At 67.4% G+C, this 20,906-nt stretch overlaps 1 protein-coding gene across 2 annotated transcripts in view; it reads right to left on the bottom strand.

The window, feature by feature from the left end:
* Nucleotides 1–231: 231 nt before the first annotated feature.
* CAMK2B (calcium/calmodulin dependent protein kinase II beta) overlaps nt 232–20,906 on the bottom strand; it is a 46,806-nt gene continuing 26,131 nt past the window's right edge. Inside the window, exons 6-21 of one of the 2 annotated variants that reach the window (XM_070424898.1) lie at nt 20,054–20,126; nt 17,656–17,758; nt 17,494–17,577; nt 16,949–17,043; nt 16,739–16,861; nt 16,413–16,496; nt 15,962–16,004; nt 15,193–15,267; nt 11,012–11,049; nt 10,849–10,920; nt 9,797–9,841; nt 8,538–8,586; nt 2,661–2,736; nt 2,439–2,533; nt 2,048–2,282; nt 232–1,897 (exon numbers count right to left, since the gene is read on the bottom strand). In XM_070424898.1, coding sequence (XP_070280999.1) covers nt 2,050–2,282; nt 2,439–2,533; nt 2,661–2,736; nt 8,538–8,586; nt 9,797–9,841; nt 10,849–10,920; nt 11,012–11,049; nt 15,193–15,267; nt 15,962–16,004; nt 16,413–16,496; nt 16,739–16,861; nt 16,949–17,043; nt 17,494–17,577; nt 17,656–17,758; nt 20,054–20,126 — 1,288 coding nt within the window. In that variant the 3' untranslated portion in view covers nt 232–1,897; nt 2,048–2,049. The remainder of the gene's footprint in view (nt 1,898–2,047; nt 2,283–2,438; nt 2,534–2,660; nt 2,737–8,537; nt 8,587–9,796; nt 9,842–10,848; nt 10,921–11,011; nt 11,050–15,192; nt 15,268–15,961; nt 16,005–16,412; nt 16,497–16,738; nt 16,862–16,948; nt 17,044–17,493; nt 17,578–17,655; nt 17,759–20,053; nt 20,127–20,906) is intronic. The other variant, XM_070424899.1, reaches the window with a different exon arrangement.

Below are 20,906 nucleotides of genomic sequence, written 5' to 3'. Positions count from 1 at the left end.
GCTCCTCCCACCCCAGACACCACTGGGGTGACTAGAGAGGTTGAGGGGGGGTTCAGGTATTGAAGCTGTGACTTGCGGCTGCACAGAGGGACCCCAGGCGGGTCGTCCACCCTGACAGGCTCAGGAAGGTCTGCACTCAGCCTCTACAGCCAGGCCCAGCTGGGGCCCCACGGAAGGGGCTGGGTGAGGGGTGGTGGGGTCCCAGCAGAAAGCACCGAGCTGCACATGAAGCAGTTTGTCCTGTTTGCCTTTTATTTGCAGTTTCCCGAGACAGAACAAAATAATTTTTTGTACACTTACAAGGCTCAGAAAGAAAAGACAACAAAACTCAGCAAAAAGAGAGGAGGGAAGCCGGCCAGCACCGCGGCCGCCGACCCCTGCAGGGCGGGCCAGCGAGGCCACACCATGGACATCAAGCTGGGACAGCGGGTGTGGCTTGCTTATAGGGGTCATGCAAAAGAACTATCCCCCAGAAAAAAATCCCCAAATTAACCCAGACAGGCAGTTCCATGGAGAGGAGGAGTGGGAAGAGGCCCCAGGAGGCGAGAGTGGCCAGGCACACGCTGTGGGAGGCAAGCCCTGCCACTCACTGCCCATGCCCATGGGGCCAGGCAGACGTTTACCATGTCCACAGGTGGGGACAGCTGTTCTGAGCACAGCTGTGGGTGGGCAGATGCGTGTCCACTCTGAGTGGCATGTACAGTCTCCTTGGAGATCAGGTCCTGTGTCCTGTTTCCCATCCTATGCCCCTCCCTTGGGTTGATTTTGGGGGGAGATAAAAAAATCTTTGTTGAAAACAATGTGAATTAAAGAGTGCCTGGTACTGGGGCAGGAGGATCCCAGATCTCTGTGACCAGGCCGGTGGGACCTGCCCCCACCCCTGGCTGCTCTCTGCCACCATCTGACCACGAGGCCATCCCTGAGCCTCCCCGAAGTGAGCCCTGCCCCCTCCTCCCACTCAGGGTCCCCGTCACACCCTGGCAAGTGGTTGGCTTGCCCTGCCCTGCCCTGCCCCCAGAGCATACTGCCTTGGGCCCGGACCCCTGCAGTGGCCTGGAGCCCAGGGAGCCCCCGCCCCCTCTGACCCCTCCTTCCTGCATCAGGACCAAGTCCTGAGCCCTGGGCCCTCCAGCCCACGTCCCCCTGTGTCGGAGGAACGCCCCATGGACAGGAGGGAGGCCAGCCCATGGGTCCCCTCCCCACAGGGCTGCTGCCAAGGGTAGCCGCCCCTGAGTCTGAAGCAAGCTGCACCCATCTGCACTTCCTGCCTCTGGCAGGGGGCAGAGCAGAGCCAGCCTGGGCCCTCAGAGCTTCTCACAGGCATCCTCCCTGGGGTGGGCCTGGCCTCTGCACTGCCCGTCCACGCTGGGGCATCGGGGCGTGGGGCGCTGGCCCGGGAGGAGCCCACACCCACCTTGGGGGGGGGGGGGGTAGAGGAAGGGAAAAGAAGCAGAGGGAACAGCTGCGCTCAGGCCGTGGCCTGCAGCCCCCCAGACGACACCTGACACAACCCACCGCCAGCAGGGTGGGGGGCGGGCCCCATCGAACAAACACGTGAGGGCAACAGGCCTGCTCGGTGGACAAGTGCGCCGCCCGGCTGGAGGCCCGGGGCAGACAGACAAGTGGAGCTCGGTGCAGAGCGGCAGCAGGCTCAGGCCCGCCAGTGCCAGTCATTTCTACAGCGTTTTCCTTTGTTTAGGTTTTTTTCCCATTTCATCCAACATATTTTTTTTTCTTTTTTTGTGGTGGTTGCTGTCATCTTGTTTTTAAAAAGAAACCACTCTGGTCTTGGTTTTCTGCAGACACAGGCACCAGGGGAGGAAGAGGCAGACACAAACATGCGACAGGCAGGCTGCGAGCCGAGGGCGGCTCGGCGCCAAACATGATCCGTCGGGCTCTGCAACGGTGAGGGCGGAGGGTCAGCTCCCGCGTGCACCCGCGGTCTGCGCCCCAGGTCCCTGCGTGCGCCCCAGGTCTCATGCGAGCACCGGCTCCATCCAACCCCAGACTCCGCCCATCGCCCGAGGCCCCGCCACACGCGGCTCACCCTCACTGCAGCGGGGCCACGGGCGCTCCTGAGCAGTGGAAGTGCACGTTCTGCCACTTGCCCTCGCGCCGGTGCCACACGCGCGTCTCCTCGGACTGGCTGGTGCGGGGCCGGCCCTGGCCGTCGATGTACTGCGTGAGGCGGATGTAGGCGATGCAGGCCGCGTCGTCCCCGATGACGTGCACGTGCGGGTTCAGGATGGTCGTGTGGATCGGCTTGCTGTTCTTGGCGAGCACTGTGGACAGGCTGGGAATCAGCGCTGCGGCCGCCTCTCACCGGCCCTGCCCGCTCCCTCCTGGGCCGGGTCCTGGCTGCGTGGCCTGGGCAGGGAGGGGGCTCCCCTGGGCTCCCGTGCGCCCCCCCCCCCCCCCCCCTCCGCGCCTTCACTCACAGTTCTCGAAGTAGAACCTGTGGAAGTCCATCCCTTCGACCAGGTTGCCCAAAGCTTCAGGCTCAAACGAGGTCAGGCCTGGGTCGCAGATTTTCCTGGGGGGCAGACCCAGGTGAGGAGGGCCCCCTCTGCACCCACCCAGGGCGTCCAGCCCTCTCTTCGGGGGACACTCAGCCACCCATCCCCCAGGCAGCCCAAGGAGCCACACAGGCCCCGACTCACGCGTAGGCCTCGAAGTCCCCGCTGTTGACAGCCTCGATGAGCTGCTCCGTGATCTTGATGATCTCCTGCTTCCGCGCTGCAGGGAGAGGCCCAGTGACCCACGGCCACCACCCGTCCCACCTCTCCTCTCCCCTCCAGGGGACCGAAGCCCTGCGCCCAAACTGTGCAGCCCAGACCGACCGACACCCCCCACTTCTTCTAACGCCACTTCTTCAAAATAGACTCGCCCAGGCCGAAAACCGACTTCTGTGCATGGGCCACGAAGTTTCAATCGCATTGTACGTGCGTGCCAGCACGTGGTATTTTGTGGAAGAGCCACACTCAAGGGGCCGAAGAGCCGCATGTGGCTCTCGAGCCACGGTTTGCCGACCACTGCTCCAGGGGACTAGGAAGGGCTGGCCAGCACAGCAGGGAGAAGACTGGGGGCTCGGGGAGGCCTCTGCCCAAAGGCCAGGCAGCTCAGAGAGCAGAGTGCATGAGCCTCCCCCGTCCCCCGGGAAGGCAGCCAACCAGGTGTTGGCCTGCGCCTCCTCTGGTCCCTACCTGCTTGCAGTCCTGGGCCCAGGTGGGGCCAGCACACCACTCGTCCATCCCGCAATCGCCACCATCCTCCAGGCTCCCGCCTACTTGGCCTCGGCCTCAGCAGGCCTGGCCCCCGGGTGGCTGCCCGGGGCCCTTTGTCTCTAAGTACATTTATTTTTGTGCAAAATATTTTCAACACATGGAAGAAGCAGAGAGGATAATCCAGCCACTCCGGGCAGACTCAAATCTGGACATTGTCCTATTGGCTCCAGACGCTTTTTAAAGAAATAAAATCTCTCGCCGAAACCGGTTTGGCTCAGTGGATAGAGCGTCGGCCTGCGGACTGAAAGGTCCCAGGTTCGATTCCGGTCAAGGGCATGTACCTGGGTTGCGGGCACATCCCCAGTGGGAGATGTGCAGGAGGCAGCTGGTCGATGTTTCTCTCTCATCGATGTTTCTAACTCTCTATCTCTCTCCCTTCCTCTCTGTAAAAAATCAATAAAATATATTTAAAAAAAAAAAGAAATAAAATCTCTCATAGTTGCAGGTGCCTGTGTCCCCTCAATCTTGTTCCGTACTCACTGTCCCTGGGTAGGTCTGCACCACTTCTGTGCAGACACAGGCGTGCCCGCCCGCACAGGCATGCACACACAGCGCTGGTCTCTAAAAGCAATGACCCCATGGCTTGAAAGAACTCTGCAGGGCTGCCACATGGGATGGGCTTCTGAGGCTGCCAGGGGCTCAGTTCAGAGGCATGTGCCCATGGTCCAGGCCGGCTGCCCCTGGGGCTGTCTGGGTGCTCCCTGTCCCGGGAACCCACCTGGAGGGGGACTGAGCCTGTGGCAGAAGACACTGCCTGCAGGTGTGAGCCCACGCGTCCGACACCTGAGGGGTGGGTGATGCACGTGCATGTCAGGTGGGAGTGTGTGCCTGTCTGGGTGCGGAAGCTCCCGTCTTGAAAAGGCCCCTCTGGGCCACCGCACTTCTGCTTCTGTGCTGCTTTCCTTTCCTGCCCCTTGTCTGACCAGCAGGTTTGGCCCTGGAGGCTGGCCTCTAGGAGGGGCTGTGGCTCCAGCTCCCCAGGTCCCAGGTCTCCGTGCAGGCCGCGCGGCCGGCCCACCTCTCTGCCCTCCGCCTGGGCGAGTCCCAATGCTGAGCCTCACCTTCGTGGAGGCCGTTTCCAGCTTCAGGCTCCCCTGTCTGCAGCCCATCGACCCCCAGACCCTCCCCGTGAGGCCTGGCCACTTCCTTCCCACAGCTGCCAGCTCCTGCCTCATCCTGTCCGGGCCCCTTGCTCAGGGTGAGTCCAGGCCCTGCCCGGACCCTCCACCTCCCACTGACCTGGTCATCTCCCTTCTCAGATGGCAGAGCTGCCCCGCCCACAAGCCCTGGCCACAGCCCCCAGTGGAGCCGAGGGACATTTTCCTGCTGGTTCCCCTGCACTTGAGGTCATAGTCACCGGCTATTGTAAGTGACCTTAGCCTCTCACTAGGGGAGAAATATTGAGTGTTTTTAAACAAATTGTAATTTAAAATGGAAGTTAGTGTAGAGAAAGTATTAAGTAGACAGGACATTCCTGAGCTCACAGCATAAATCTGTGGACACGAACCAGCTCAGGGGGGCCACTGCTCCCACCACTGGCCAGGGGCCCAGGGCACCCCGGTGACTCCTTGCTGGCACCAAGCCCTGTGCCTTGGCGTCTGCCAGGGTGCGGGGCCCCAGCCATCCAGGCAGACAGCTGCAGGGTCAGGATGGTGTATAATCCTGATTATGGAGATGCAGCCTGGCCAGTGAGCACGGCCCCATTACACACCGAGACAGCTGGCGGCGTGCACTTGAGAGAGGAGGGCCCACGGCATCTGCTCCTCTCTCCCCGCCCCCCGGGACACCCCTGTGCCTGGGCCTCCGTGCTGGGCATCCCCAAGTTGGAGACCGGACGCCTGGGGTTGGCTCACCTGCTCAGACCCATGGAGAGCAGACCTCAGCCCCAGACAGTCCTTCCCCAAGCTGCCCACCCCGTCCTGTCACCTGGGGACCCTCCCGTCCACACTCACACACACTCAAGTTGCTGGGGTGCCAGGAACTCAAGTGGGGCACATCCAGGAGCAAGACTCACCCTGTTCCCCGAGGGAGGCTGGCTGGGAGGCCCCTGCCCTCGGCACCCAATGCCCCACCCCCAGGCCAAGCCACCTCTGCTGGCTCCAGAACCCATCCCCTGCCATTTAGTCCTGCTCACGGCCCCTCTGTGGTCCCCACGACCCTTAGTCAAGCTCCAGTCAGACCCCAAACAGGCAGAGCCACGCTGCAGCCCCACACAGGCCTGTCCCCAGAGCCTGCCGGGCTGCTGCGCTGGCCCCACGGGAAGGGCTGCAGCCTGGGCTGGTCCATGCAGGTGGCCCCCTGGGAGCATCCCTGCAGGTCTCCAAGCCTTGGGCACGGGTCCCGGGTCTGGGACATGGAGCCTCTGAACTCAGACGAGACACTGCACCCCCGAGTCCCATGTGCCTACCAGGTTCACCCCATCCCACCACTGGCCGAGTGGTGCCAGCGCCCCGCTCGCCCCAACCCTCAGCCCCATCGGACACCCAGGGGCCCCCACTCAGGCCCTGGCCCCTCGAGCCAAGCACAGAGCCAGCAGGCCACAGGCTGCCAGCCCTCCCCCACGGCCCTGCCTCGGCCTCAGCCTCCCCCCGCTTGGCCCACAGGGTGGGCAGGGACCGCACTCACCCAGCCACTCCCCCGCCATGCCTGCCCCTGCCCGCTGCCTCTCCTCTGAGCCCGGAGCCTCCCCACGGGTGGGGGTGGCTGAGCCCGGGGTGTCATCCATCCCTGTAAGCGATACTGGCGGGCAGTCCGCAGACGGGCCAGCAGCTCGCTCCTCCCTCCTGGGGGGCAGCCGGCTGAGGCCTCTGCTGCCAAGCCAGGCTTCCCCTCGCCAGGGAGCCCCCCATGGAGCTGCCCTCAGCCCCGGACCCAGCCGGAGGGATGCCAGATGCACGCCCGGGCGCCCCTGTAGCCGCTGGCCCCTCTGCTTCCAGGAGCCTCGCTGCCTGCAGGCCCCACTCACCCTGGACCGTCTTCAGGTGTTTACAGACACAGGTGTTCATGCCCGTCTCTAGCCACGAACTCCGGTTGAGAGGCCAGAGGCACCTCACGTGGAAGCCCCGGCCCCTTCCGTGCCCCAGCTGCCCTTCCCAGAGCGGGGGTGGGGGGGTGAGGACCCACACTGCGGCCCGGGGGACAGCGCAGGGCCCCTCGAGATGTTACTTGGGGCAGGTGGGGGGCCTGGGAGAGCCAGAGACAGGCAGGGTGGGGGGCCCTGGGCTTCTGGGGTCCCTGAGCCCCTCCTCACTGTGTTCAGGATGTCAGAGATCCTGGGGGCTGAGGCGGAACAGAACAGATGTGAACATGGGGGGGGGGGCGCGTGCAAGAGAGGAAACCTGAGGGCTGACAGCCAAGCAGAGGGGGTCATGGGGGACTTGGGGAGACAGAGGGGGTCATGGGGGTGGAGGATGAAAAGGGGGTCATGAGGGACATGCAGAGGATGGAGGGGTTGTGGGGGAAATAGGGGGACACTGGGAGTCATGGGAGGATGGAAGGGTCACATGGCGGATGTCGGGGGGAAGCTGCTTGGAGCAGAGGTGCCAGCCAAGGGGGGCACCTGGCCCAGGACAATGTGACAGGCCTGGTAAGCGGGTGACAGGATGGAGGGTGAGGATGTGCTGGGACCCGCTAGCCGTGGGGAGGACGTGTGGGCAGAGGCAGGCCCTCTGCTCCTTTAGCCACAGGCCTGCCCACCGTCAAGGGCTCCTCGGTGCTGCCTGGGGCTCAGGGTGGGGCCTGTGAAGGCAGCGTGACTGCGGAGGCCACGCAGACGGCCTGGGGGAGGCGAGGGGACAGGCCGTGGCCTCAGAGGCTGCCAGGCTGGAGCTGGGCAGCGGCGAGCGTGTGGGGGCGCTGGCTGCAGCGTGAACAGGGTGCCTGGCGGGGTGCAGAGCCACGTCACTTACATGGGTGGGCAGGGGGCCCTCGGCTTCCACGGTCCCTGAGCCCCTCCGGCTGGAGCTCAGGACGCCAGAGGCCCTGGGGGCTGGCAGACGGGGTGGACGTGAGGAGGGGACAGGGAGCCCTGCCTCCCGCCTGGGCCTGTCTCAGGGAGGAGCCCCCTGAGGTAGAAGCGAAGCCTGAGCCAGTGGAGACGACTCACACGGGGGCTCAGCCGCCCGTGGCTCTCAGGGTCCCCCGGAGAGGGCTGCAGGCCCTTTGAGGAGGCCCCACAGCCACAGGGCCGGCTACTTGCATGGGGCAGGCAGGGGGCTGATGGGAGCCGGGCAGGGCAGGGGCCCTCGGCCTCAGGGGCCAGAGCCCTCCTCACCGAGCTCAGGAAGACGGGGCCCCGGGGGCTGGTGGACAGACCGACGTGACCAGGAGGCAGGCAGGGAGGGGGTTGCAGAGAGAAGGGGCAGAAGAGAGAGGAGGTGGGGGTGAAGCTGGAGAACCCCAACCCAGGAGTGTCTAGAGCGGTCCCATCACAGCGGGTGTTGAGGTCTTTCAGCGGGTGGGGGCCTGCGTGTGCCCAGGGCGGGGGGGGGGGGGGGCAGGGGAGGCTCGGGGCTCCTCTGTGTACGGGGCCTTCAGTGCACGGTGCTGGCCCAGCCGCACAGGTTGGGGTCAGATTTGGGAAGCAGCGGCCTGACCGTGCCCCACCCCCCATCCCCTTCCCCCACAGGCCAGATGGGGGCTGGCCTCCATGCTGCTGGCTCCAGCCTGTCTCCGTCTCCGTCAGCCACTCGTACACCTGTCCCCCTGCTCAGGCCCGTGCTCCCCTCTGCGCTGGGCAGCCGCCGGGAGGGTGGGCCTGGCCTTCACCCCCAAAACTGCAGCGGGGCCAGTGAGGTGCGCTGGGCAGCCCCAAGGGCACTGGTGTGTGTCAGGGGGTCCATAGCCCCATGTGGGGGTGTGGCCTGGGCTGGGGCCTGGGCACCAGATCCCCGCCCCCACATCGAGGCCACGGGATCGCACAGAACCCTGGCAAGGCCCTCGACTGCTCGTCCACTCAACTGCCGGCCAGATGGTCATGACCTTAAGGAACCTGAAGACATTCAGCAAATTCAACTGTGAACTCGTTTCTCCTGTGGAAACTGGGCGCCTGGCCCTGGGGTGAGTTGGGGGGACGGGTAGGAGGGCGGAGGGCGGAAGCCTCCTCGCTGGCAGGCGTGGCTGGAGGCCTGCACACCTGGACAGCCTGGCACGCGGGCTGGGCCCAATCCCTGTCACTGTACGGCCAGACCCTGACCAGGACCCGCCCGCTGACGCACCCTGCCCGGCGCCCCTGCCGGTGGGGAGTGCGCGCACCTTTCGTGTCCTCGTCCTCGATGGTGGTGTGGGCGCTGTCCGACGAGTCCTGGGGAGGCAGGGAGGCAGGGTCAGCACGTGGCTGCCCGGCCCACCATGGGGCCTGGGGGCCAGGGGCCTGGGAGGTGCCCGGGCAGGACCCTGGCCCCAGAGACGCACAGGCAGCCGGGCTCCGTGTGACCCCAGGTCCCACCGCCCACGTCCCAAGGCGACACCATGTGCGCGGTGGGAAGACTCTGCTCGGACGGCTCTGAGGCAGAGGGAGCCCGGCCTGAGAGAGTCCCGCGGCTCCTGGGACGCGGGGAGGCACCCAGAGTGGGAGGGAACCTGGCTGGCCCAGCAGAGTGTGGGGCGCCCACACCTCCTTCCCGGCCTCCTCTGTCTAGCCGGGCCTGGTCCACCCCTCCAGTGGCCTGGGAGCCCAGATGCTGCCCTTCAGATAACAAAGCAGCTGCCACCCACCCATCACCAAGCTCCCAGGCAGCCTGCTCCCCACAAGGGGTATCCCCACAGGGTCCCGAGGGACCCCCTCCCGCCTGGCGAACGCGGCTCCGGGCTTTGGGCCAACAGGAGGGTCTGCCTGTCGAGACCCAGGACTCACGCCACAGCCCAGAAGGCTGTCCAGGGAGCCCCCTCCCTGTGCCGGATGCGAGGACCTGCAGGCCTCCAGGCACCGCGGTCAGCCAGCGAGAGGCAGAGGTCACGGGTTCTGGCCCAGCCCATGGCGGGTTGGGGGCCTCTGAGGAGCCCGTGGCTGGGGGATCCAGCTACAGGCCAGGGTTCGGGTTGGGGGTGCCTGTCCTGGAAACAGCTGGGGACCCGCCACCCGAGGGCCAGCCCTTCCCTGTCCTTGAGATGCGGGTGGGATGGGAGCCGATGAGGAGCGGAGCAGCCAGCCTGCAGGGAGCTCTGGCAGCAGGTGACGGTGGGCGAGGTCACTGGTCTGGGCGCCCCCCCCAGGCCCCGCACTCAGCCAGGGCAGAGTGGACAGGGTGGACGGCAGCCAGGAGGTCCTGAGAAGTGGCCCCGCTCTGCGATCATGGACCCTGGGCCCCTGGCCCCAGCGGGCTGGGAGCAGCGATGCCTCCACAGGCAGCGCCCGGGGCCTTCCCGGCAGGAGCGGCGGTGGACACGTGGGCCGTGCTGCCTCAAGATGGGTTTTGGGACACCTGCCCCCACAGGGTCAATGCCCATCCCTTCCCGGGGCCAGGGGTCTGCCTCCGGCCCCCACAGAAGCTCCCCAAGGGTGAGGGCAGTACCTTGATCCCGTCCACAGGGTTATGAATGACGGTGGTTTGAGGTTCCTACAGAGGAAGGAAGGAGGCAGTGAGAGGAGGGGCCGCGGGCGCCCAGCAGAGCCGAGGAGCAGAGGGGACAGGCAGCGATGGAGGGGGCCGTGGGGAGCAGCTGCGAGGGGGAGGGGCAGCGATGAAGCAGGCGTGATGCCCAGGCCGCGGGGATGCAGTTTGGCCAGGGCGGGGGAGAAGCTGTAGGGCTGGCTGCGGAGGGGCTGGCGCGGGGCCTGGGCTGGAAGACGGTGGGGGATGCAGGGGCCGGGGGCGGGGGGGGGGGGGGGTGGAGGAGCCCAGGACGGGCTGGCTGTGAGGCCGCACGGGGCTTCCCCTGCTGGGCCTGGACACCCTGAGCAAACCCCGCCTTCCCGGGGCGTCAGGTGGGCCCCTGTACCCGGCCACCCTGAGCCCCCTGCCCCTGAGCATCCCAGAACAGGTGGACCAGCAACCCCACCTCTATGGCCACAACCCGACCACCAGCTGTGGGGTCTCCTGGACAGGACCCCCCCACCCCAGGTGAGGCCTGGAGCCCAGGATCCTCCCCAGCAGGGGGTCCCCATGTTGGCCAGCCCCTCCCCTCCCTCTGGGCAGCCACAGGCCAGCAGGGCCCGTCCCACACCTGCCCGGGGCCCCTGCCTCCCTGCAGATCACGGTGGGCACAGGAGTGAGACCAGCCCACCCCCGTCCTGGGAGGCTGTGTGGGGGCCCCCGCTGCCACCATCTCCCTCGGAGCCTGCGCTGGGCAGCACCTGGGTCTGATGTCGTGGCCCCTGGTCCCCTGTGGGCCTCACCAGGGACCCACCAGTGAGGCAGGAGTTGGCCTGTCGGCTGCTGAGCGGGGCTCTTGACTTAGCCTCACCCCTCACCCCTCACCCCTCACGCCACCCCCAAGGAGCAGCAGGGCGGGGGGGCGTGTCATCCGTCAGACCGGCTGGAGGGCCCCACCGCCTCCCAGGCCTCCTGAGGGGCAGCTGCCACAGGCCCGGTCCCAGGCCAGGAAGGGGGCGGCGGGCCAGTACCAGGGTGGCTGGAGGGAGCGTTCCCTTGGGGCTGGTGGCAGCGGCGCTGTTCTTGGTGCTGTTGGTCGGGGTCTGCAGCAGAGACAGAGAGGGCGTCAGGGGGAGACCGAGGGCCTCCGTCGGGCGGCCTGGGGAGCCGGGAGCCGGGAGCCGGGAGCCTCACCTTCACGCCGTCGGCCTTCTTGGTCAGCATGCTCTTGGCTGCTGCGTGGGGAGGAAAAGGCACCGTGAGGGCCGCCCTCTGCACCCCCGGCAGCGTGACCTCGGGGCCCACAGGTGCCGGGCTCCCCACGAGTGAGGCAGGGGTGGCTGCCCGGGGACCCTGGGGGACCGAGATGTCTCCCCCTACGGGGGACCCTGGCTGCGGGGGGGCAGGCTGTCTGTGAGGAGGAAGGCGGGTGCCCCAGGTGAGGTCACAGGATGGGCGCCAGGCTGGGCGGCGGACATCCCTCCTCACTGCATGGTCGCAGCGGGGGGGGGGGGGGGGGGGGGCTGCAGCTGGCTACCCACAGGCGGGCCTGTCCCCACCCCAGGTGCCTGTCTGCCGCGGCCTCTGGGCCCCTCCACTGGAGGAAGGACTCAGCTCTGCCCCCGCGGCCGCAGCCCGAGGCCCCTCTCCTTTGGGGCCTCTTCCTGGCCTTGCCCGGCAGCTGGAGCTGCCACCTCTGTGCCCACCCTCCCGGGCTCCGGTGAGGTCAGTAGGATGACATGCGTGGGAGAGGGTCAAAGGCCACCTGTACCCCAGGCTGCCCCCGCCCCTCCCCTCCGACGCCCAGGCCTGGCCGCTTCCCCCCCCCCCCCCCCCCCCCCCGCCCCGTGGAGGTCAGGGCAGCCGCCCGGCCTCCCCTCTGCCCTCCACAGCTCTGGCCTCAGCCCCAGCACCTGCCCTCCGCAGAGGCTCATTTTAATGACAGAACTGCAGAGAAGGAAGTCAGCTTACCTCGCACAAAGGTAAGGGGGAGGGGAGGGCGTGAGGGGGAGAGAGAAAACAGGTTTGTGTCAGTTCAGGCAGAGCGCAGCCCCGCCCAGGACCACAGTGCGTCCTGCCCCCCTGCCCCCCTGCCCCCGCCAGTCAAGCAGTGCCCAGCAGGCCGGCGGGTGTGGTTGAGAAGCAGGGAGGGTCCCTCGCCCGGGCCTGGGCGGGCCCCGAAGGCTCCGGCTGGCCAGCCCTGAAGGGTTGCCTGTCCCAGGGACTGGGACAGGGACGGGTCGGGACGGGCAGGGGGGGCACAGAGGCCTGGGAGCAACCACCTGCTGGGAGCCGAGACAGGCACTTAGACCCAGAGAATGTGGGTCCCCTGCTGGCAGCATTAGCATCCCCTGGACCCCCAGGCCCTCTGAGGCAGAAACTTGGGGGGTATCTGCTCAGCAAGCCCTCTGAGGGGGACCCGGTACTGCTCAGTTGGGAAGGGGGTCGGACCGGTGCAGTGGCCAGCGGGGGCCAGGGCCTCATGGCTGCCCTCGGGCTCTGCGTGGGGACAGGGGTCAGAGGCCCTCAGGCTCCCCGAGCAGCTGCACTGGACATGGCTTCCTGCTCCCCAGGGCCTGTCCCTCCTCTCACAAGCTCCCCTCCTAGCCCGGCCCGCGTGGCTCAGTGGTGAGCGTTGCCCTATGAACCAGGAGTCACAGTTCGATTCCTGGTCAGGGCACAGGCCTGGGTTGTGGGCTCCATTTCCAGTGTGGAGGGTGCAGGAAGCAGCTGATCAGTGATTCTCTCATCACTGATGTTTCTATCTCTCTCTCCCTCTCCCTTCCTCTCTCTAAAAGCAATTAATATCTATACATACATTTTTTTTTTGTTAATCCTCATCCAAGGAAATTTTCCCATTGATTTTTAGAGCGAGTAGAAGAGAGAGGGAAAAACAGAGAGAAACACTGATGTGAGAGAAACACATCGATTGGTTGCCTCCTGCACGCGCCCGGACCAGGACCCAGGCCGGGAAGGAGCCTGCAACTGAGGTCCGTGCCCTTGACCAGAATCGAACCCATGACCCTTTGGTCTGCAGGCCGATGCTAGTCTATCCACTGAGCCAAACTGGCCAGGGCGTATACATACATATATATTTTTTAAAGCTTCTCTCCCAGCATCCTCAGGGCAGCGCTGAACCAGCAGCCTACCTCTCATTGGCCTCCCTCTGTGAGAAGCGCTGTCTGCTGGGTCCCAGGGAGTGAAGGACCCCAGACCGTCCTTTCCTCGTCCCCCACACCCCCCAGGCCCTCCAAGGGCCGGGCCAGGGCAGCCGGACTCAGGACGCTGACAGACACCCTGGCGGCCCTGCCCTCAGGCATCCGAGGACCAGAAATTCCTGGGGCCGCGTGGAAGCCTCCCTCCAGACAGCCCTGCAGACCCAGCGTGGGTCTCCCCCAGCACAGCCCTCGCCTCCCGTCACCTCGCCTCTGCCCCGGGACAGGGGAGCCCCACTCCCCTCAAGGGAAGTGGTCTGAGGTGGCGCCCAGGGCCCCCTGTCCGGCTGGCTGACAGCTGGGCCTGCAGGAGAGGCATCAGCCCTCAAAGGCACTCGCCCTGGGGCTGAGCACGCTGACCCCCCCTCTCCGATTTGAGACGGAGGCGGGGCACCAGCCTGGGCCACCGGCTTTCCCGGCGGCTTTCCCAGGCTCTGAGTCAGAGGCAGCGCAGCCTGTGCTGCTCCCAGCAGAGACGGAGTTGGTTCTGCCCAGTCTTCCCGTGGGCAGCTCACAGGCCCCTGGGTCAGGCCCAGGCAGAAGGTCCCCTTCAGTCCCTGATTCTGTGAAACCCCTCGGGATGCAGCGGCGAGCGCCCGGCCTGGGGTTTACCCAGCTCCCCTCCAGCCCCTGTGCCAGCCTGTCTCCTAGCAACGCTGTCCCCGGCGACTCTGAACCCCGCTGAGCCCCATCTACACCAGCAAAGGCCCGGGAAGCTCACGCATGGTTACCCGGCAGCAGCCAAGGGCCTGAGCACACGCACCCCAGGCCCCGGGAGAGACGCACCACCCTCCACCGCCCGCGCCCCTGGGCCGGGCCAGGCCGTGGCTGCCCAGTCCCGCCCAAGGCCATGCGGGCCCGACCAGGGCTCTGACGATAGGCAACGTCTCTACAAAGACACCCAGACTTCCGCGGGCTGAGGGTGCCGTCACCCACAGAGAAGCCAGGCCTCGGACCTGAGACACCCCCACCCCCACCCCCACCCCCACCGCGTCTGCCGGGTCGGTGAGGCCAGGGAGGGCCCTCGGTCCACAGGCCAGTCCAGTCATGGGGCAGCCATGCTGGTCCCCCCACATGCACTGACCTCCCCCCGACAGTGGCCCTCAGTGCCCAGGATGGAGCCCCCATGCACGCGGCTCATGCAGGAGGCGGCGTTGCGGGCGAGCAGGTAGGGCAGCTCCAGCGCCCGCCTCACTCCTGTGCCGGTCAGCAGGGCTGCACCGGGAGCCTCTGGCCTCACGGTCCCTGCTCCCTAACCGCCCCCGCCCAGGTGCTTCAGAAGGACCCAAAGGATGAGGCACTGGACAGCCCTTTGGGGCCCCTGCGTGTCCCCCGAGGCTGGCCCCACCCCGGTGCCCGGAGGAGGCAGCTGGAATGCTGGGTCCTTTCAGGGAGCTGGGGCTGCCCAGGCTGTGGATTGGAGCAGAGCAGGGTGGGTGTGCAGGAGGGAAAGGGCCTGAGCCTGGGAGGGGCCCTCAGCTGTGGCCCTGCCCTCAGCGGGCACCTCCCGCAGCTGGTGCTGGGCTGTGGGCCCACGAGGAGGACGAGGTCGGCAGCCCTCGGGGTCTGGCCAAGGCCACAGGTGGGCGGGAGCAGACCTGGGCCTCCTGGGAGCAGAACCAGTGTCTCCCCTCATGGTTGGGGACGAGGGGAGAGGGCCCTTGTAGAAAGAACCAGGAGGCCTTCAAAGTCATTCTCGGGGCGGCTAGGGCCCCCGCCGGGGCTCACAGGGCCGACTCAGCACAGACCCCCCGCGGCATGTGAGCAGCGGAGCCAGTGTATGTGCGTGTGGGGTGGGGGGTGGGGGGCGGGGGGAGAGGGGCACCAGGCCAGGTGGACAGATGGCCGTAGGCTCTGCCTCTGGGCCTCCTCCTGAGGACCCCCCATCAGCACCCAGACCCCCTGTGGGTCAGGGTCACTCTGAATGAGGATGGACAAGGGGGACGGAGCTTCCGAAGCAAAGAGCTCTGGCCAAAGGGGTCTCCCGACCCCCAGACTCAGGGGCCAGGGCTGGGGGTTCAGGCAAATGCATGTGGGCACGGCTGAGGGGCCTAAGGCGCGGGGCTGTGGGGTGCGTGGCGGGAGCGGGGCTCCCTGCCCGGGGGCTGCGTGCAGCCAGGGGAGCTCCATGCGGCTGCGGACGCGGGTCCAAGCGTCTACCTTGTTCCACCAGCCCCATGGTGGCGCCGGAGGCCGCGGTGGACATTGTGGCCGGAGCGGTGGTCTGTCTGCCCACTGTGAGCACCGGGTTAGAAGGGGAGGGCGGCAGACGGGGCGAGGTGAGGGAGAGAAGAGACAAAGGAAGCAGAGAAGGTTAGAGTCTGGCTGGGGCGCGGGGTTCCAGGGCCCCTCACAGGAGGACGACAGGTGGAGACTGACATTTGGAGCAGGCGCCTCCCTCCTGAGGGACCCACGGGCGTCTCGGGGGACAGGGCGCCCCGTCAGGGCTGATGGGACGGGGCCGCCTGCAGCACGGCCACAGCAAGGTCACGGGAGGGTGCCGGGTGCAGACAGACAGTGAGGACGGACCACAGACGCCGCACACACAAGCCACAGGACGGGGTGAGGCTGTCCCTAGTGGGCCAGCCGAGCCCTTGGCCTCGGGCCCCAGCCCTCCCACCCCCGGCGGCCGCACGCCCCGGCCCCGCCACCTCCGTGACCCGGGCCGGCCACAAGCATGCCCGCAGCTGCAGAGGCCGCCTGCTCTCACCACACAAGACGGTGCTCAGATTCAGCACAACGACAGGCCACAGAGGCGCTGACCTACGGACGCCCGGACAGACACAGAGCTGGGGTGTCGGGTGGGGACACAGACCCAAACGCGGGGCAGCAGGGGGCCTGCCACAGTGCCTGGGAGGCCTCGGGGCAGCAGGGGGGCGGGAAGGGCGGGGCTGGGGGTCACGGAGCCGGCCGGAGGAGGCTGTCTCACCTGAGAAGTTCCGGGTGGCCAGCATGGTGGTGAGGATGGCGCCCTGGGGAGAGACATGGGCTGGGACCGGGCATCTGCTGGCCAGGAGCCCCAGGCCTCAGCCCACAGGTGTCTGGCAGGATTCACCAGCTGCAGAACTGCCTACTGCCCACAGCCGCAAAGGGCCTCAGGACTCCAGGGCCCCTCGGGGGGCCTCTCCCCGATGGCACAGCCACGCGTGCTGGGCCGCGCGGGGTCCCTGTGCCTGCAGCAGCCTGTGGTGGGGCCGGGCCATCTCCCTCCTGTCCCCGCCAGGAAGCTGGGGACGCCCTCACACCCGGAACCCTCGGGGTGAGAGACTTGGGCGGGGCCAGTGGGCACCTGGGTGTGGTTGCCAGGGTAGCGGGGGCCACACCGGGCCTTGCAGCCTCCCCCCTCCCAGCGCAGGGCCCTCGAGGGGCAGGCGCCTCACCTTGAGCTTCCTCCGCGCGTTGAACTTCTTCAGGCACTCCACCGTCTCCTGCCTGTGCATCATGGAGGCCACTGTGGAGCGTTGCTGTGGGGACAGGGGCGGGGAGATCAGGGGGGACTCAGGGGACAGGGGGGATCAGGGGACGGGGGCAGGGGGGACTCAGGGGACAGGGGGGACAGAGGGTAGGGGACTCAGGGGGCAGGGGGCTCAGGGAGGACTCAGGGGGGCTCATGGGGGACTCAGGGGACAGGGGGCTCAGGGCAGCCGGGTACAGGGACAGGACCAAGGTCTGCCCACCCGGGGAGGCCCGAGGCCGCGGGACTTACGCAGACCCACGGGTGCTTCAGCGCCTCGTGCGCGGTGATGCGCTTGGCGGGGTTGATGGTCAGCATCTGGTTGATGAGGTTTTTGGCTTCGGGTGTGACCGTGTCCCACTCGGGGGAGGGGAACTGCAGGAGCAAACGGTGCTCAGGGGGGTCTGGGGCCCCCCAGCAGGGGCCGGGCTCTCCGAGGAAGGGGGGGGGGGGTGCACTCACGTCGTAGGCGCCGGCCTTGATCTGCTGGTACAGCTTGTGCTGGTCCTCGTCCCAGAAGGGCGGGTAGCCCACCAGCAGGATGTACAGGATGACCCCTGGGCCAAGGGCAGGCTCAGTGCGGCCACGCCAGCCCGCCCGCGCCCGCGCCCGTGCCCGGGAGCCCAGTGCCAGGAGGTGTGAGTGTAAGGCCGGCAGGGGTGGACCCTCAGCCAGTTCCCAGCCCCGGCTAAGGGGGTCCCGCCTGAAGCCAGGCAGCACCTGGAAGGCACAGGGGTCCTGGGCTCCCCGCCGGCAGCCCCTGTCGTTTTTGGAGACCCTCACGTTGGCAGCATGTTATTCACGGCCCCTCAGCTCACCCCATCCTCACCCCATCACAGGGCGGTCTGCACGCCCCCTGAGCCCATGATCACTGGCACAGGGGGTCTGAGCAGCAGCTGGGGCCCCAGGTCCAGTCTGGGCGGGAGGGGCTCCAGCTGGGCAGCCCCCGGGGGGTCTCGTCTGCTGCCCCCACTGCTCCCCGCCGCCAGCCCGCTCCCGGGCCTCACCGCATGCCCAGATGTCCACCGGTTTGCCGTAAGCCTCCTTGCGCAGGACCTCGGGGGACAGGTAGCCCGGTGTGCCCGCGAACCCTAACGGGAAGGGAGGGGGTGTGAGGGCCTGGGGCGGCTGAGCCCTCCCTCCCCCCGGCCAGCCCAGCGGGCGCTTACCAAACCATGCCTGCTGGTCCCCCTGCACCTCGATGGCCAGGCCGAAGTCTGCCAGCTTCACAGCTGCCCCCTTGCACTTGCTGGCCAGGAGCAGGTTCTCGGGCTGCAGGGATCCCCAAGGGGACAAACAGAGGGACAGAGGGTGCAGGTGGGCGGGCAGGCCTGACCGATGTGGGTGTCTCCCGGCACTGCTGACACCTGTGGGCCCTGGGCCTGCACCCACAGCCCGGGCGCAGGGACAGGAGCCTCACAGGGACAGGTCGGTTCCGAGTGCGGCTGGGATCCGAGACCCAGGACGGGAACTGGGGCGCTGGACCAGAGCGAGTGCACCCACAGTCCTGGCAGGGGCACCGTCACCGAGGGGCTCCTCCCGCCCCGGGTCTGGCTGCTGGGAGACATGGTGGGGTGCCTGCTGGGGCTCGGGCACTTGCTGCAGGACGGTGACCCCCAGCGCAGAGGGATGACCAAGGCCCCGAGGCCGGGCCATGCAGGACGCCGCCCACCACACGCATGGCTCCCAGGTGGGCAAGGCCGGCCTCCCGCTCAGGAAGCAGCACCCTTGCTTAGCGGAAGGGCTGCGGGAGCCAGGCGGCTGCTGCCCTCTGACGGGACCTCGGCCCGACCCCAGGCGGGTCCCTTCCCACCTGTTTCCCTCTCCCACCTCCCGCCGTGGTCAGCGCTCAGAGCTCTCGGCTGCTGGATGGCTGGCCCCTGACCGCCGGGCGCCCTCCCCACAGGCCAGCCCACTGAGACCACACGGCCACAGGGACGAGTAACGGGCTCTGTGGAAAGTAGCTCCACCGGGCCATCGACCCTCCGTCCACTGGGAGGTCGTGGTGGAGGTCATCCCGGCCTGCCGTGAGCGAGGCCTGCCCAGGGCTTCCGTGCGTCCGGGACCCACCTGGAGGTGAGTGGGGCCACCCTCGGGAGAGCCTGGTCTCGTTCACAGGCCCAGAGCCCAGCCCCCGAACCTTCCGCCCCCTTGATTCTGAAAGACCCTGAAACTGCTGCCCTCGGAGCCTCTGGGACCTGCTCCCCACAGCGTCCTGTTTGGTGCAGGTGAGTTCAAACTCCTCACAGGCTCGGACGCTCCCGTCACACACTTCAGTGCCACCAAGAAAGGCCAACGCCACCCCCAGGTTGGCAGCTCTACCTGTGACCCGAGGTGTTTGTGTCGCGTGTGCCCGGCCCCCACAGCCAGCGAGTCAGGCAGGGGACCCCCCCGCTGGGCACCCGCGTCAGGAGGTCTGTGGCGGAGGCTGGAGCTGAATCTTAGGGTCACAACCCCCCCAGGAATGAGGACATTCCCTCCCCTGCCTCCCCGCAACCCCAATGGTGAAACCGCTCTGCTGACCCCATGCTCCTGCCGTGGTCAGAGCAGCCCACAGCGCTACCGGGGAGGGGCCCAGCCAGGGCCGTCCTCTGAGCTGGGACCGGCTGCTGTCGCACGGGGAGCTCCCACCGCTGCCTTCTCCTTTCCAGCAAGGATTCTGTGTGCACCCCCTCCCCCGCCCCCCACCTCCACAGTTCTGCCTTGGCCTCACCGTTGGCTATGAATGCTGGGGTCCAGGAAGGAGGCGGGGACTCCTGCCCACGCCTCTGTGGCCCTGCCTCTTAGAGGCCCCCAAGTGAGGCCCATTCAGAGGAGACAGTGACGGGGGTGGGGCAGGTGCATCAAGCAGACACGTGGGAGGACAGGGACCACGGGGCATGCACAGAGGGAGCCGGGCACAGGAGCAGGTCTGTCCCAGAGCACCCCACAGACACGCACGCACACACGTGCGCACACGCACACGCACATTCAGGGCCAGCTCCAGGGAAGGCTGCCTCACGCCACCAGGGGGCCCTCAGCAGAAATGACAGCACAGAGGCCCGAGCCCAGAGAAAGCTGGGGTCAAAGAACAGAGGGGCAGGGGAGGGGGACGGGAGGGAGGGCGACCCCCCTGGAAGGGTCTGGGGCACTTGGCCAGGGCTGAGCTGAGGCCACAGGGCGTCAGGGACGAGGCTGGATGTTGGCAGAGACCCCGGGGCTGGCACCTCGCCCTCTGCTCCTGCAGCCCCAGCCCCACGGCAGCACCTCCTGTGCCCCCCTGCCGGGCCTGCACCTCAGTCCAGCCCAGAGAGTGAGCCCCTGAGGGGACCTGTGCTCATGGTCTGATTTTTAAGAACCATCCCCTCAGCCCGGAGCCTGAAAGTGTTATGAGGGCTGTGCGCGCGCGCACACACACACACACACACACACACGGTCACACACGCACACGTCTCACACGCATAACCACGCACCTTCGTGCACACATGCACATACGGGTCTGTGCTCACAGGGCCCTCAGGCCTCTGGTCCAGGACATGCAGGTGCAGACACGGGCCCTGGCGCCAAGTGCAGACGGCGGGGACTCACCTTGAGGTCCCTGTGCACGACCCCCATCTGGTGGCAGTGGAGGACGGCCTCCAGGATCTGCTGGATGCAGTGGCTGCGGCAGAAGCACGTGCATTAGTGCGGGGCCTGCCGGGCGCGGGGGGAGGGGGGGCTGGACGCTGGGGTGAGGCCCCCGCCTGGCAGGCCCAGGAGGCAGGGAATCAAGGCACCGGCTGCCTCACAGAGCAGAGCCGAGAGCCAGGAGGGGCCTGGGGTGCTCCCCTCACCCCAGGTCAGCGCAGGCTTGGCAGGCCCTGTGCCCCCCCTGCCAGGCCCCCCCATCCCAGCCCCTCCCCAGGCTCATGCCGGCCAAGCCTGACCCTGAGCTGGGCCCTCTGGGCGGGAGGCCAGGGTGGAGACCACACCCTGCAACACAGCCTGGGGGGAACCCAGGCAGGAAAGGGCAGAGGTGAAAGGGCAAAGAGAGAGGGGGAGTGGGCAGTGCTGATGCTGCAGCTCCGTCACTCATGGGCCAGAGGCGGTGCCACTCGTCCCAATAAATTAGAACCCGCCCCCCACGACCTCCCCAGCTCAGCTTGGGCAGCCGGGGCCAGATGCTCGTGGGGGACTGGCAGGCACACCCAGGCCCTGAGCCCGGCTCCCTCCAGGTCCAGCTGCCCAGCACCGCCCACTGTGCTCAGTGTCCCTGCGTAAGACCCGCCCCCCCCAAGAGTCCAGCAGCCCCCAAGGCCAGGCACTGGCCCTCAGGGTCCCCCCACCCCGGGTCTCCCTCACAGCCCCTCCGAACGGGGGGAGGCAGGGCAGGCAGATCCCCCAGGGCCCCTCCTGCCACTGCTGGGCCCTGCGGAGTAACCGGGGTCAGCTCGGGGTGGGC

Source organism: Myotis yumanensis, unplaced genomic scaffold (assembly GCF_028538775.1).
Source record: "Myotis yumanensis isolate MYYU_CA2020_CCGP unplaced genomic scaffold, mMyoYum1.0.hap1 SCAF_9, whole genome shotgun sequence".
NCBI lineage: Eukaryota > Metazoa > Chordata > Mammalia > Chiroptera > Vespertilionidae > Myotis > Myotis yumanensis.
This window is presented reverse-complemented; position numbering and strand designations above follow the sequence as displayed.